At 40.7% G+C, this 12,826-nt stretch overlaps 1 protein-coding gene across 2 annotated transcripts in view; it reads right to left on the reverse strand.

Annotated features, from left to right (window-relative positions):
• Window positions 1-12,826, reverse strand: part of prex1 (phosphatidylinositol-3,4,5-trisphosphate-dependent Rac exchange factor 1) — a 78,701-nt gene that overhangs the window by 38,127 nt on the left and 27,748 nt on the right. For both annotated transcript variants that reach the window (XM_042228140.1, XM_042228141.1), the window contains exons 7-10: window positions 10,566-10,699; window positions 10,147-10,262; window positions 8,375-8,524; window positions 4,323-4,470 (exon numbers count right to left, since the gene is read on the reverse strand). In XM_042228140.1, coding sequence (XP_042084074.1) covers window positions 4,323-4,470; window positions 8,375-8,524; window positions 10,147-10,262; window positions 10,566-10,699 — 548 coding nt within the window. The remainder of the gene's footprint in view (window positions 1-4,322; window positions 4,471-8,374; window positions 8,525-10,146; window positions 10,263-10,565; window positions 10,700-12,826) is intronic.

The following is a 12,826-nucleotide window of genomic DNA, read 5'->3' on the forward strand; positions in this document are numbered from 1 at the left end:
TCCACTGATATAAGTATTGTTGTTAGGCCATATGTCTTATACCAGAGCCATCTTTTTTTCTAGTATGCTCACACCATACAGCTAGCGAAATATATCCTAGCTACAGAACAGCTTCACTGTCATATGGCACTCTTATGCAATCTAGTATGTTCATACTATGGTAAGGCTTTTTAAGGATAAAATGTATTGCAGTTTGTTTTGGGGTTATTTTGTTGGTTTTTGTTTGGGGGGGGGTCCTTTAAACTAGAGCAAAGTTATAAATGGCACAAATTCCACAAAAATGAATAGTTTATCTTTTCCTCCAGATATCCCTCACAGCTGCTTGAATACAAGCATTAACCATTCAAATGTAAGCACTTCTAAGCTCTGCTCACTTGTCTTCACACCCAGTGTGCGCAGAACAAATGTTTGAAGGAGAAAATTACATTCTCCCCTTCTTTGCCTTTCATGCTGCTGAGTGAAATCGCTTGCCCAGATAATGACGAACCGTGAACTGGAGAGAGCTGGTGCATGTTTGTGTCCGTGCATGTTCATTAATTCTGGGATTGAGCACGCCAGCATGGTAATAATTCTGAAAGCTGTATGTGTGAAATCTGTCCTTATGTGTGGATTTGCTTCCAGGCAGTCATGCAATAGATTTATTAGCCTAGTGTATGAGAAGAATGTGTAAATGTCAAGCGCATAATGTGTGCATGTGTATGTATGAAGTCAACACATAACCATATGCTCACATTGTATGCATGATTATATAGAAATCTTTGAAGAGAAAAGAGCATGCCAAGTGAGTGCTCTAACATGTAGAGCTGTATATGTGCATGAGCAAGTCCCGAGTTTCCTTTTCTCCCTCAAACTGAGAATAAAACATGATTTCATGATTGTAATATTTGTGAGTGTGTGTTCATTGTCTCCATTTATGTTCTTTGGCTGTTAAGTGACAATGACAGGGGACTCAAGTGAATGGGACACTAGGTATGGGTATGTGGGTGTTATGTAAGAGTCAGGTTAATTTTGGGACACAGAGCTGTTATGGAAATGAACACAAAGATATACAGAGTAATACAGTAAAATTTAAGAAACCAACAGATTTTACTTCTAAATGCACACTAACAACACCTCATCAAGATTTTAAAAAATGTAATTTTCCAAACTTTTGTGTTTTGTTTTGTTTGAGACTTTTTTCCTGAAAACATCATTCATAATCTATTCCATTTGCATGACACTGTGGGTCAGAACCTTTGACCTTTTACTTGAGTTTAAAATTTTGTGGCTTTTATGACGCCACATGCTTAATTAAATCTTGCCTAGAGTTAACATGCATCGTGAAAATGACACGCAGGTTAGTTTTACACCCAACAGAAGCAGAGGCAAAGAACCATAAAAGCCTGTAAATTCTGCAAGACATAAATAGAAAGACATAAAAAGACAGCTGGATTTTCTGTGTTTTTGTGCATTGCATTAGTATAGTGTATAATATAAAGTATACTGCACCAGAGCCTGAAAATATATTTTACCACATAAATGTCCATTACAGATGTAGTGTTTTACACCTTAAAAATGTATTGTTATGGAGCTACTATTAGCAAATCTTCTATCAATAAATATTGTTTCAAAATCATATAGTTATTGTTACAAATATACACTGGACAACCTTGTTAAGCCTGTTTGGCCGCATCTCTTTAAACTTAAATTTGGGTGTTTTCAGTTTCATCCACAGATGCGTTTAATCAAGCACCTACTGATGCGGTCTGTCTTCACCAACACTTGTTTGTTTTTTTAAAGAGTCATTTTAAAAAGCTCACTGAATCTAATCGTGGTCTGATTTGAGTGCCTACAACTTCCAAACATGCAAAAAGAAGTCTTATTGAATAAAAGTCTCCTCTTGTTTACTTAATTTATGAACTCAGTAAATAGTTTCCTAATAAGTATATGATCTCAACTGCTAATTTCAGATCTGATCATTATGCCCATCCATTCATTACCTTGCACTTCATTTTCATCATTTCATCATCATTTTCAGAGTGACAGAGGAGCGGGGCCAATACCAGCTACGATAGGGGGAGAAGTAGGGTACACCTGGACAGTTCAGCAGTGTGTCGCAGGGCTAACAAAAAGAGACAGACGACCATTCACACCTATGGGCAATTAGAATTGCCAATTAACCTAACCCCACTAACTGCATGTCTTTGGACTGTGTGAAGAATTCACAGTACCCGGACAGAACCCATATAAACACGGGGAGACCATGCAAACCACATAGAAAGGCTCTAGCCAGATGGTGGATTCAAACCCAGGACCTTATTGCTGTGAGGCAATGTGTCCATGTGTCACCCATTAGGACTGAAAATTACGGTTTCATCAGAGTCAATAAGGCAGTGTATAAGACATGTCTTCCGCATAATTTAGTAAATTGTATTGCTGGTTTCAAAACAGCACAATGGCTAAAACTTTACATATAGCCAGTGGTGCCATCCCAACCCCCCTTTAACCATGCCCTTGCACAAAGAATAGTGGAGCAGAAGCAGATTGGAATGGAGCTGAACACTTGAGGTGCTCTTCCTAGCCAGAGGTCTTATAATGGAAAGATGGGCACAACCAAAATTAAGCTAGTAAGGGAAAAAAAAATGTGTTAACACCGGCAATTTTCCACAACAGTGACTTGATGGAATTAGGCTATCAACACAACAGAGTCCTATCAAACCGGAGTCAGCATCTCCGTTTAATGCAATAAGCACTAAATCTATGACCGTTGCTAATTTCATCAGAAAAATAAATGCAAAGATGATCTGATATCGTCGTGTTGGTGTGGTTCCCAGATCATCATGAAAATGTTGTTCCAGGATCAACATTGCAAGTGACCAATCACATTGTTCTGATGTTATTCTTTTGCGCGCCAAGCCATTGTGCATTTATGAAATTCCAATGTTGCAAGGACAATATCAGTTCTACTTATCGTTTATTAAAGGGTTACGGTTAGGGTCAGGGTCCGTTGATCGGCGGACAGAAGCGGTTTCTCACAGCTTAAGTACAGTTTTTTGTTTTACGGCAGTTTTTCCCGAAGTCGCAAAAGTATGACATCACAACATTCTGATTGGTCACTTGCAATGCTGATCCTGGAACAACATTTAGTATGATGATCTGGGAACAACACCAACACGACAATATCAGATCGCGTGGTTGCACTTACTGGCAGGAAATGAACGAGTGATAAAGTGAGGAAAGGGGGAGATGGTAGAATGATATGACAGTGAGTGTAAAGAGATGAGAGAGTAAGAAATTTAAAAATGCATTTATGGGGGCGGGCAAAAGCAGAAACACTCAAATTGGAAAACGATCGAAAGCTACTGTTCTGATAGTGACCTGAACTGAAAGTATTTGGTGATGAATCATTGCCTTCCAGAGAAGATGATAAAAAGGGAATATGCTCTGACTATGAAAGCTTACACACACACACACAAACTTGCACAGATACGGACACATAGTATGGCAAACTATAATTCCTAGCAGAAACAGAAACTGATTTGAAAACATGGAAGAGTTAACTTGACTCTAATAAACACCACTGCATATTTTTAAAGTCTTATGAATTCACTTCTGGGCACCATCACTGGTGTGATTCCTCTGTTATCGTCCACTACATTTACTCATGCATAAAAAATACATTTTTAAAAAACACTTTTGCGTGAGGTACGCATTTTATAATCTCTGATATACTGAGAGGCCGCTTTGGCAGTGTTGCAGACGTTAATGCTTGCTCCCTGATTTCTCTTTACAAGAGCAGCCATCAGTCTCCATCGTAAGCGTTGCCTAGTTTTTATGTTTTGTTTCCTCGAGATGGTGCCAGAAAGAATTTTAATTGCTGCTCAGGATCTCACAAAAACTGATGTGCATGCAGAGGAAACGAGGGAAGTAGAAGCAAGTCTCTTATTTTCTTCTCACTGCACGGAGACATCAAGGGGACATAAAGTGGAATGGCCTGTTGAAGCAGCTAAAGGCCCTTTGCTAATGAAAGTCTCTGTGTCAGTGTGTGCTCAATGATATGGCGTGGGGGGGGGGGGGGGGGGGGGAGTAGGCAGCAACGTGGCCCTTTCTATAACCCATGAGAGCAGACTGTGAGGGGGACTCATTACAGTCAAGGGGATGCAGGGATAAAGCAGTTTAGGCATTTTGCCAGGACTTGGGGAGACTGGATACCAGCGCCTTTGAAAGCCTGCTGATCTTACGTAAGAACAATTTGTAAAGACCCTCATGTGAACAGCGTGGCACTGCAGTCACATTCTTGAAACCTACAGAGACCCCCATACTCAGGAAGCCAAGAAACTCACTTTCCCATGAAGCACTTGGGCACAATGCTGAGCTTCTTTCTCCTGTCCTTAATCAGGTGTCGACTCTTGGTCATCATCATGTGGTAGAGCTTCTCGCCCTTTTCTGCAATCATCACATAGGCATCCCGCTCCATTCCCAGTTTGAGACCTAAAAACAACAAAAACCAAACATGAAGCAAGTTAGAGCTGCGAGGATTCACTGTATTTAATACGAGGACCTTCGACAGAGTAAGACTATGAAAAAATTTGGGAGCAGAAATCAATGAACAAACAAGATTTCAGCCAAGAAAAATATAGCCGAACCACTACAGGACAGACTTGCACTGCACGGCTATCTACATAAAAGCAAAGAGGCAAAAACACGTCACGGTGCTGCTAGCCTGGACTGCGTGTTTGCAGTCTGTTGTTGTACAGATGGAATGAAGCCATGCCGGCTTGGGTCTGCCACAAACCCAGATGTTAATCTCCCCTAGACGAGCTGTTTTAGAGTAAGTCAAGTTCAAGAGGTCAGCGTGATCTTGATCTCGTTCCTGTGTCCGTTTGTTAAACATTATTCCTTTATTATAAAACGGAATAAAGCATTGTTAAGCCTGCCACTCCAGTCTTCAGTAAGTATACCGTTTGTGCTGCTTAAAGTTGTTCAGGGCCTTGATGAACTTCTGGACTGCAAAGTGAGACTTTTGGACTCAAGCAACTCGACTCTGCTCCAACTGTGACTCCCTAATCTGCTGGACTCTACGGAGAGGCACATCGGGCTCCCAAACGGCAAAGTGCTATATTTCAAAAGCGACACACATGGGGCACCACTACAGTTCACAGGGTAAAATGCAATGATCAACATTTGACCTTTTTACTATATCTTTTGCTATTTTAAAACGTTTTACAGCAGCTTTTGTACTAAAATATTACCAAGTGTATTAGCAATTAATTTTTTCTGCTAATTCTCTCAAATAATTCATTTTATTACCTCAGCCAAGAGGGTTATGTTTGCGTTGTGTGTCATTCATCAAAATGAATTCAGATCAAACTTTGTAAGGGTGTAGAGCGGGGTCATGTTTACAATCCGTTCAAATTTAGCTTACACCCATCAAGGTCTTCAAGGTCAACTTAATGATTTATTGGTCGAAAATTGCCTTTTAAAAGTCTTATAACTTAAAAACTATGATTCTCACATGTGTCGTGTGTATTATCAACATATGGAAAGTACCATATAGATGTTTAAAATATGTGTCACATTTGAGACCTCACCTCTTCTTCAAGGTCAATAGTTTGATCTGCTAATGTGCTAGTAATGCTATATAGATATAAAACTATGCATTTTCTGACTGCAATGATTTGCATTGACAACATATAGTCATATAGGGAGTGATTCTTTTTTTCGTGTTACTTTGTACTTGTTTTCAAGGTCTAATGAGGTCACACTTTGATAAAATGTCCTTTCTTTAAAACTGTGCTTAAAATATCACTAACTTTGTTTATACTGGCAACATTTAGGAAATGATACTGGTATGTGGGGATTCAAAATATCGTGTCACATTCGACCTCTGACCTCACTTTTGTTTTTCCATTTTTTTAATGCCTTGTGCCCAAGTATACTTTATATTATATATTTTCAGCATTATTAATACTTTATAGATGTCTGTGGTGTTTGGGATAAACTATGCAATGATGCTGAAAACTTATACCCTTTAAAATGCATTATTCAAGTCAAACCATTTAAAAAGGCAGGAACTTGAGTGATGGTGTAGGATTGTGACCCACTGAAAAGAGGGGAGGTGGGGCGAACAATGCGAAAAGTTGCACAGCTTATTTCTAGAATCCAATTTTCTCCTTTGATTCTTCGGAGATCTCCACTGGCTGTGATGGAGGTGGGGTTATATTACATTTGGCAGCAGCTGGAGTAGACTTAAACAATGAGTGTCATTGAACAACAGACGGGACCTGTCCAGCGGAGACGCCCCCCCCCCAGATTCTGCTCCAGCTGTCAGAGCTTGTCTTGTACTACTCCTCATCTTCCCATGCTCACTGGCACGAGATAAAACCATATCACGGTATCCGACGTCCGTTTTCTCTTAAACTTCCACAAAAACACTGATACGAGAACACCGCTTCCAGCTGGCAGTTGTTGAACAATGAAAGTCCTTTTGGGGGTTTGGGGGGCTTTAAAGGGAGTCATATGTCTAACAAGGTAAAGGACTGGAGCAAAAAAGGAGAAAAAAAAGCTACAACAAGTAAGCCATGTCAAGAAAACTAATAATGCATGCAGGGAGAGATGTGAAAAGGATCGCTGCCAGGATTTATTACAGTAAAACATGCTGCTGTCTAGACGGGTAAAGAGCTTGGAAGAAAGGTAAGCACAGTGAAAGCAAAGTGTACGGCAGCGAGGGTAACAGAAGGGGAGAGAGTAGGGAAAATTGGGAACTGTGACTGATCTGGCATCTGTTCGCCTCAGGTCGATTTCCGCCGGGTTGAAACTCAACACCACAGGCTGCAGCACACTCCTTCATACTCGTTCCTTTTCTGAAACCCTTTCATCACAGAATCGGATGCCGATAACGTCAAACTCTGCTCCAAACCCTTCAATGGGGTCCGAAATTGCAGATGTAAGTTTAAAAAACGACTAAGGTTAAATCGAGTAATTGTCCTCCGTTAAACAGCAGACACAGCTAAATCTTCATTCATTTGGATTCAGCCAAATCATTGTCCGACTGCTTTTGGGTTTTAGCCATCAACGTTATCAGGTGGCCCGTTTTGTGTCCCAGCAAAACCAGTCAAAGCCTTTTACACCGTCTAATTCGGCGAACATAGCAGAGACAGATGGCTGGAGCTGAACAGGTGGGGACACATTTGGAGGCAAAAGAGTCAGAAGTTGAAAGGAAACAAGATGATCGCTTTTCATTGCTAATTACAAAATGAGTAGAAGTGGTGCTGGGGTTTCTATTTTCTATTAATGAATGAACACTAAGTGCATTTGACTCTCTGCACATTAATGCAAATATATGCCACGATCACTTCCTCGTGACACTTCAAGGGTTGCCAAAAATGCATATCAAAAGTTTTACCACAGTAAAAATAGATGCAGATTCATTAAAACACACTTGTTTCACAGAACTGTTTCACTTTCTTTGAAAAGTGAAAGCTTTTCTATTTTAAGCATTTGACCAGGATGCCTTTTTTATCCTCTTTGTCAATGAAGATGTTTTTGTTGACGGTAAATGCTCTGATTTGCCAAATGTGCCGCTGTCACTAATTTCTCTTTCTTCCTCTCGCAGCTTCTACCACAAGGGTCAACCAGGTAACCTCCCAAATGTCATGTCACCTAAGCCTCTGTTTTACAAACAAAGGCAGGCAGCTCATTCAAGGTGGGACATGGCTGCGGGATGTGAACATCGTATCCAGGTCAGAAGCACATCCACAGTCATTAGTGGGTGCCAGCTGAGGTGCTTTGATAGTTTGGGTATATAGAGTGACGCCGACATGTAGGGCAGCTTACCAGCCAGCAGCAGAAGCTGCCAAACAGGATGGTTACAGCTAAAAATCAGGAAAAGCAAAAGCCAAAACAAGCTCCCACACAGAGACTTCAAAGTATCGGGCATGCTATTGAACTGACAAACGATTCCTAGAGCATTCAGAAAAAACACGTGTCTAACAAAAGTGATAACTGCATTCCACTAAAAACAGTCATGGTACTGGACACGCTGAATCTTTGATCCTGCATACTGGAATGTATTAAGTAACATTAACTCCACCTGTGTATTTCCGATTTACATCTAGTCTTGGAATGAAAGTAAAGAATGCGACATGAAAGATAACGAGTAAAAGAAAAACGGAATCTTGCAGATCAAGAAAAGCAAGACTTTCAGCTTGTGACTGAGAGCAGAAGGCAATACATACAAACACAGTGAAACACGCCAACAAAGGGAAAACAGAGTCGCTCTCATACGCAGACTTTCTTGCAAAAGCACGATTACAAAATAAAAGGATTCTGGTTTGTCGCCATGTCCCCCACAAACTACACAGTAGAAATGGCCTTTTAGAAAAATGCCACTTACTCTCTCTTTGCTCCCGTTCCCTCAAGATGGCATCCAGCCACTTCTGCTTGTCCTCGGCGTTTTTGGCCATGCAGACAAACCACTTGTTTTTTGCTGTGTTGTGGATCTTCCAGCCATTGGTCACTGTGTAGTTGTTGCTGTGATAGTCCGCTGGGAAGCAAAAAGATGGAAGACTGTTAGGCTAAGGTGACCTCGCAGTTTTCTTTAAGGCTCAAAAACAATTCAAATGTTTACCTGTAACAGGAACCTCAAAGGTAAGTAAAGAAAGTAGTTACTGCAATCAAGTCACATGTGTAAAGTTAGCATTAAAGCTATCTTTACAGAGGATTTACAACCTCACGGGATGATTTACAAGCCAATTAAGATGACACAGAATGCACACTAAGAGTAGTGAAAGGACCGTTTTTTCACCGACTCGACAAAAATCGCTCCTCGTACCCCTTTCTAATTTTATCATCCATTTAGCTGCAGGTGAACAGCTACTGAATAATGAATGGCCGCTGGTAATGGAGTGCATTAGCTTCGTGCTCAAAGGTCATAAAAATAGATCAGATACTACAGATCACAGGGAGCAGAGCCTGCTGTTCCATGGGAGTTCGAGTGTTGAAACACACTCCCATACTGTGCCGAGACCCTTTTCAGCCACTCAGACGGAAAAGAGGGATTCTAGGAAAAATGATTTAAGTATATGCAGTAGACCTATTGGGACAGCTACAGATTGCAAGTGAAGCGGTTCTTTTATCTCTTAATTTTTGCAAATGTGAAGACTTTTGCCCTAATTTTACAACAAATTACCTAAATGAATCAAATTTAAGTCCCCTTTATATAACTGTGTGGTGAAAGGTTTCAGGTCACTTGATGCTGGTTAATTCCACTCCATCAAAGCTGTCAGCATTAGATAATCAGATAATCTGTGTTCTGAGACTTCACACATGTATGCATTTCCAATGAGGTAGCCCTAAGTTCTACGAATAAGGCCTGTTTTTCTTTGTGGTTTCCCTCTCAGCTATCTAAATGTGACAGCTAACATGCAGAAAAAGGTCATGTGAGCTTGCAAAATAAATTGCCAGCATAGAAGAGAGAGACGGAAAAAAAAAAGAGGAAACGTGAGCGGAAGGACCGAGCGTTTCTTCATCAGGGGACAGCGAGTACCAACCCAGCATGGTGCCTCGCAACTAAACCACAAGAGCAAAGCACAAGGGTGACCGTATCACTCCAAGACTGCAGATGAGTCGCGCGATGGTTTGATATCTCACCCTGAATGAGAGCACAATAATTTTATCACCTAGCTCAGGATTGTGTTTTTGCACTTGAGATTTTTATCGACACCTAAACCGATTCCTGCGTTGTTGACATCAAAAAGGTGGTATATGAGTTTGTGAGCTACATCCTGTTTGAAACTAGGCACACACATATGATACTCCACCCTAACTGTCAACAAAGTACCTGATTCATTTCCAATCGACAGTTTTTAAAAGGCACGGCTTTATGAACAAAGACCTGAAGTTTTTAAAAGGCACGGCTTTATGAACAAAGACCTGAAATCAAAAGCGAGCAGTGTATGCAAATAGCACCTCTACCGTTGAAATTTTCTACACTGGCTTGATTATTTACAACAAAAGAAAAGAAAAAGGGAACAGATAGAGAGACTGAGTTGCCTCATAAATAACAAGAACCTCGTGAGAAATGGTTCAATAAATACTCTGGAAGACTTAAATGACTGACAGCATATAGACGGTCTCGCAAGGTGACGCTGCTGGGCAAACACAAACCTGTTCCATCCTCCACATTTTCCACCTCCATCACCTCTGTGTTAATTCGGCCCCTGAACACATAGAGAGGCCCGTTGATAGACTTGGTCCTCTTGGTGGACTTCTTTCCAGAAACCCTGGGAAAAGGGACAAACACCGTGGTTACAGTCGGCAGGGAAAACATCTGCTGATGCCAGTGCCGTGTGTCTGGAGGACATTCATATTCATAAAGTTGCAGGTATTGGAGCCAGCAGACACACGTAGGTGTTTTTGTTTTGCTTGCATGCTAAAGATGCGTCTACATTAGCAAGAATGTGGGCATTTGCTCTAATTTTCCACGTCTGGCTTCCTTACGCTGGTCTGCTAATAAAAATAAAAAAGGTCTGAATGATTTCTTGTTCTCACTGCTCTTGGCCCACGGTTTTGAAGGCCTCCCTTACCTGGACTTCCTTTTGCAGTAAACCAAAAGGTTATCGAACAGGAAGAAGACACGTTCTTGGATGTTGCCTGCTGAAATTTTCAGAAGATTTCCATGAAGCAGGAGCTCTGTGCAGATATCTGTCAAGTTGGTTCCCTGAAGAAGAAAGAAGAAGAAGAAACACAAGATTAAAACGGAAGATTGGTCATGTGCTTCAGTGGCTGTTTATTTTATTAGAGGAGAGCATGGAAACTTTTAGTACTCCCAGTACAGCAGAACTGACAGCTGCAAAGAAAACACCTCTGCCTGCATCAAAACTTAAAGAGTTCACAACCTCATTGAAACAATATAAAATTCAACTTTCACACTCTGACCAGTTTGTTTTCATTCCTTCCTCAATGATAGGAAAGACTGAACACAGCTGCTCCACCCCCCTCCGCTCATCTTCATTTTTACATTTCTGCAGTTCAAAAATATAAAAATATGAACTGTGTGCTGATCCAAGCTGGGACAATTAGCCTCACACTGGTTAGTCACTGAACTTGTGATGGGGGGAAAAAACAAAAAACAAAACAAATTTTAATAATTTATTCTCCTTTCAGGATGCAAATGTTTGCACACAAACAGCTAAAAATACATCCCTACATATAAAAACACACCTATATAGATATAGGTAGATAATATATGGATAGAAGGGAATTTGTGCAGGGAATCTGGCACAAATCTGTGTACGGCAATCATGCCGAGCGAGGTTTAAAAACCGTTTTCAGAAGCCCAGCCCATCACAATGCACTTAAACAATAAGATGTAATGTGTTACTCTACCGCCAACCACTTTCACAGGGTGTGATCAGCTCTTACATAAAAAGCCGTTTCTCGTCAGCTATCAAATGGACCACAGCGCATTAAGACTGAAACGACTGTTTCTCTTAAAACAGTGACACAAACGTTATGCACTGAACCGACAATCTGTGTGTTAAACACAAGATTTTAGATTACACTTCCTGCACAAGACACGAATGACCAAATGTGAAACATTAATTGATTGAACTTAGCCCGGATAACGTTCTATAGAGAAGGCCTGAGGTCACACACAGCTCGCTAAAGCTGTCAAAACAAGGCTACCAAGTAATATAATAATAACTCTAAAAGACAACTCATTACTCATTGTTCAACAGATCGTTCCACTCCAAATCATCTGGAACTAAACACACCCATGTGTGGACACCTTACTCCCTTTAGCCTGCAGGATACCCATCACCCTCTGTCACGTCAGCCAACAGATCTGGGCTTTAGTGTCATCTTTGAAGTTTCTAACTCCAGTCTACCAGAGACTTGTGGAAACCCCCACAGTGGGCCACACCAACTCTTAAGCATTCATAATCGATTCTCATGATTACATATCTGTAATAGATGTGTATATCTCCAAAGTTCATAGAGAGAAAAATGATTTTTTTGAGCTTTTCTTGTGACTGGGCTTGGGGGAGGAGATCATGTTTCACGCTCAAGTTAAACTGCACCAGTCTGGGGTTTGCTGGGAATAGGTGCAGAGAAAGGCTGGACCTGTGTTTACGGCCACATGATGCATGACTCAGTATGCAAAGGGTACACATGCGTGCACGTGCGTAGTGAATCCAACCAGTAATGCGTTGCTACAACCAGCGGCCTCTACCATTAGGGCTGGAGGTGATTAGCCTTTGAGAGTGGCTGGAGAGAGGAAAAAAGAGCAAGACTAATGCTGTTAGGCTGAAGGCTCTACAGGGGGCAAGGTCAGAGTAAAGTGCCTTTCCATGACTCCTTTTTGTGTTTAGAGGAAAAGAAAAAATTTAAATCAGAACAATCTAACACAGGGGACAATTATTATATTTAGGAATTAAACTAGAAATCATTTAAATTATACATTATCCTACATCGATAATGTAAAAAAACTAGTGAAAATGTTTCTTGCATGTTTCAATAGCAGACTGACTCATTTAACCAACGGCACAAAACTGAAAGTTGTATCGTTTAAAATATTTTAAACCTTAATGCAAACTACTTCTGTACATTTGAGAGTTCACGAAACTCACTGAATAATTTCTCAGCATCTTCTGCCATCCTGATTGGCTAACTACATCAGCACCACTTCCTGAGGTCTATAAAGGACGTGGGGCATTAGAGTGGTTAAAGCTTAACAGTGAAAAACATAACTGATAAGCTGAAAAACCATTTGTTGTTTTTCTTTCTATTTTTCCAGAGGCACAGCTATCATATCAGAGTCAAACTGCAACTTCTTTCAGAGAGA

The sequence above is a fragment of the Haplochromis burtoni genome, unplaced genomic scaffold (genome assembly GCF_018398535.1).
Source record: "Haplochromis burtoni strain Fernald_Lab_line unplaced genomic scaffold, NCSU_Asbu1 Contig_307, whole genome shotgun sequence".
In the NCBI taxonomy this organism is placed as follows: domain Eukaryota; kingdom Metazoa; phylum Chordata; class Actinopteri; order Cichliformes; family Cichlidae; genus Haplochromis; species Haplochromis burtoni.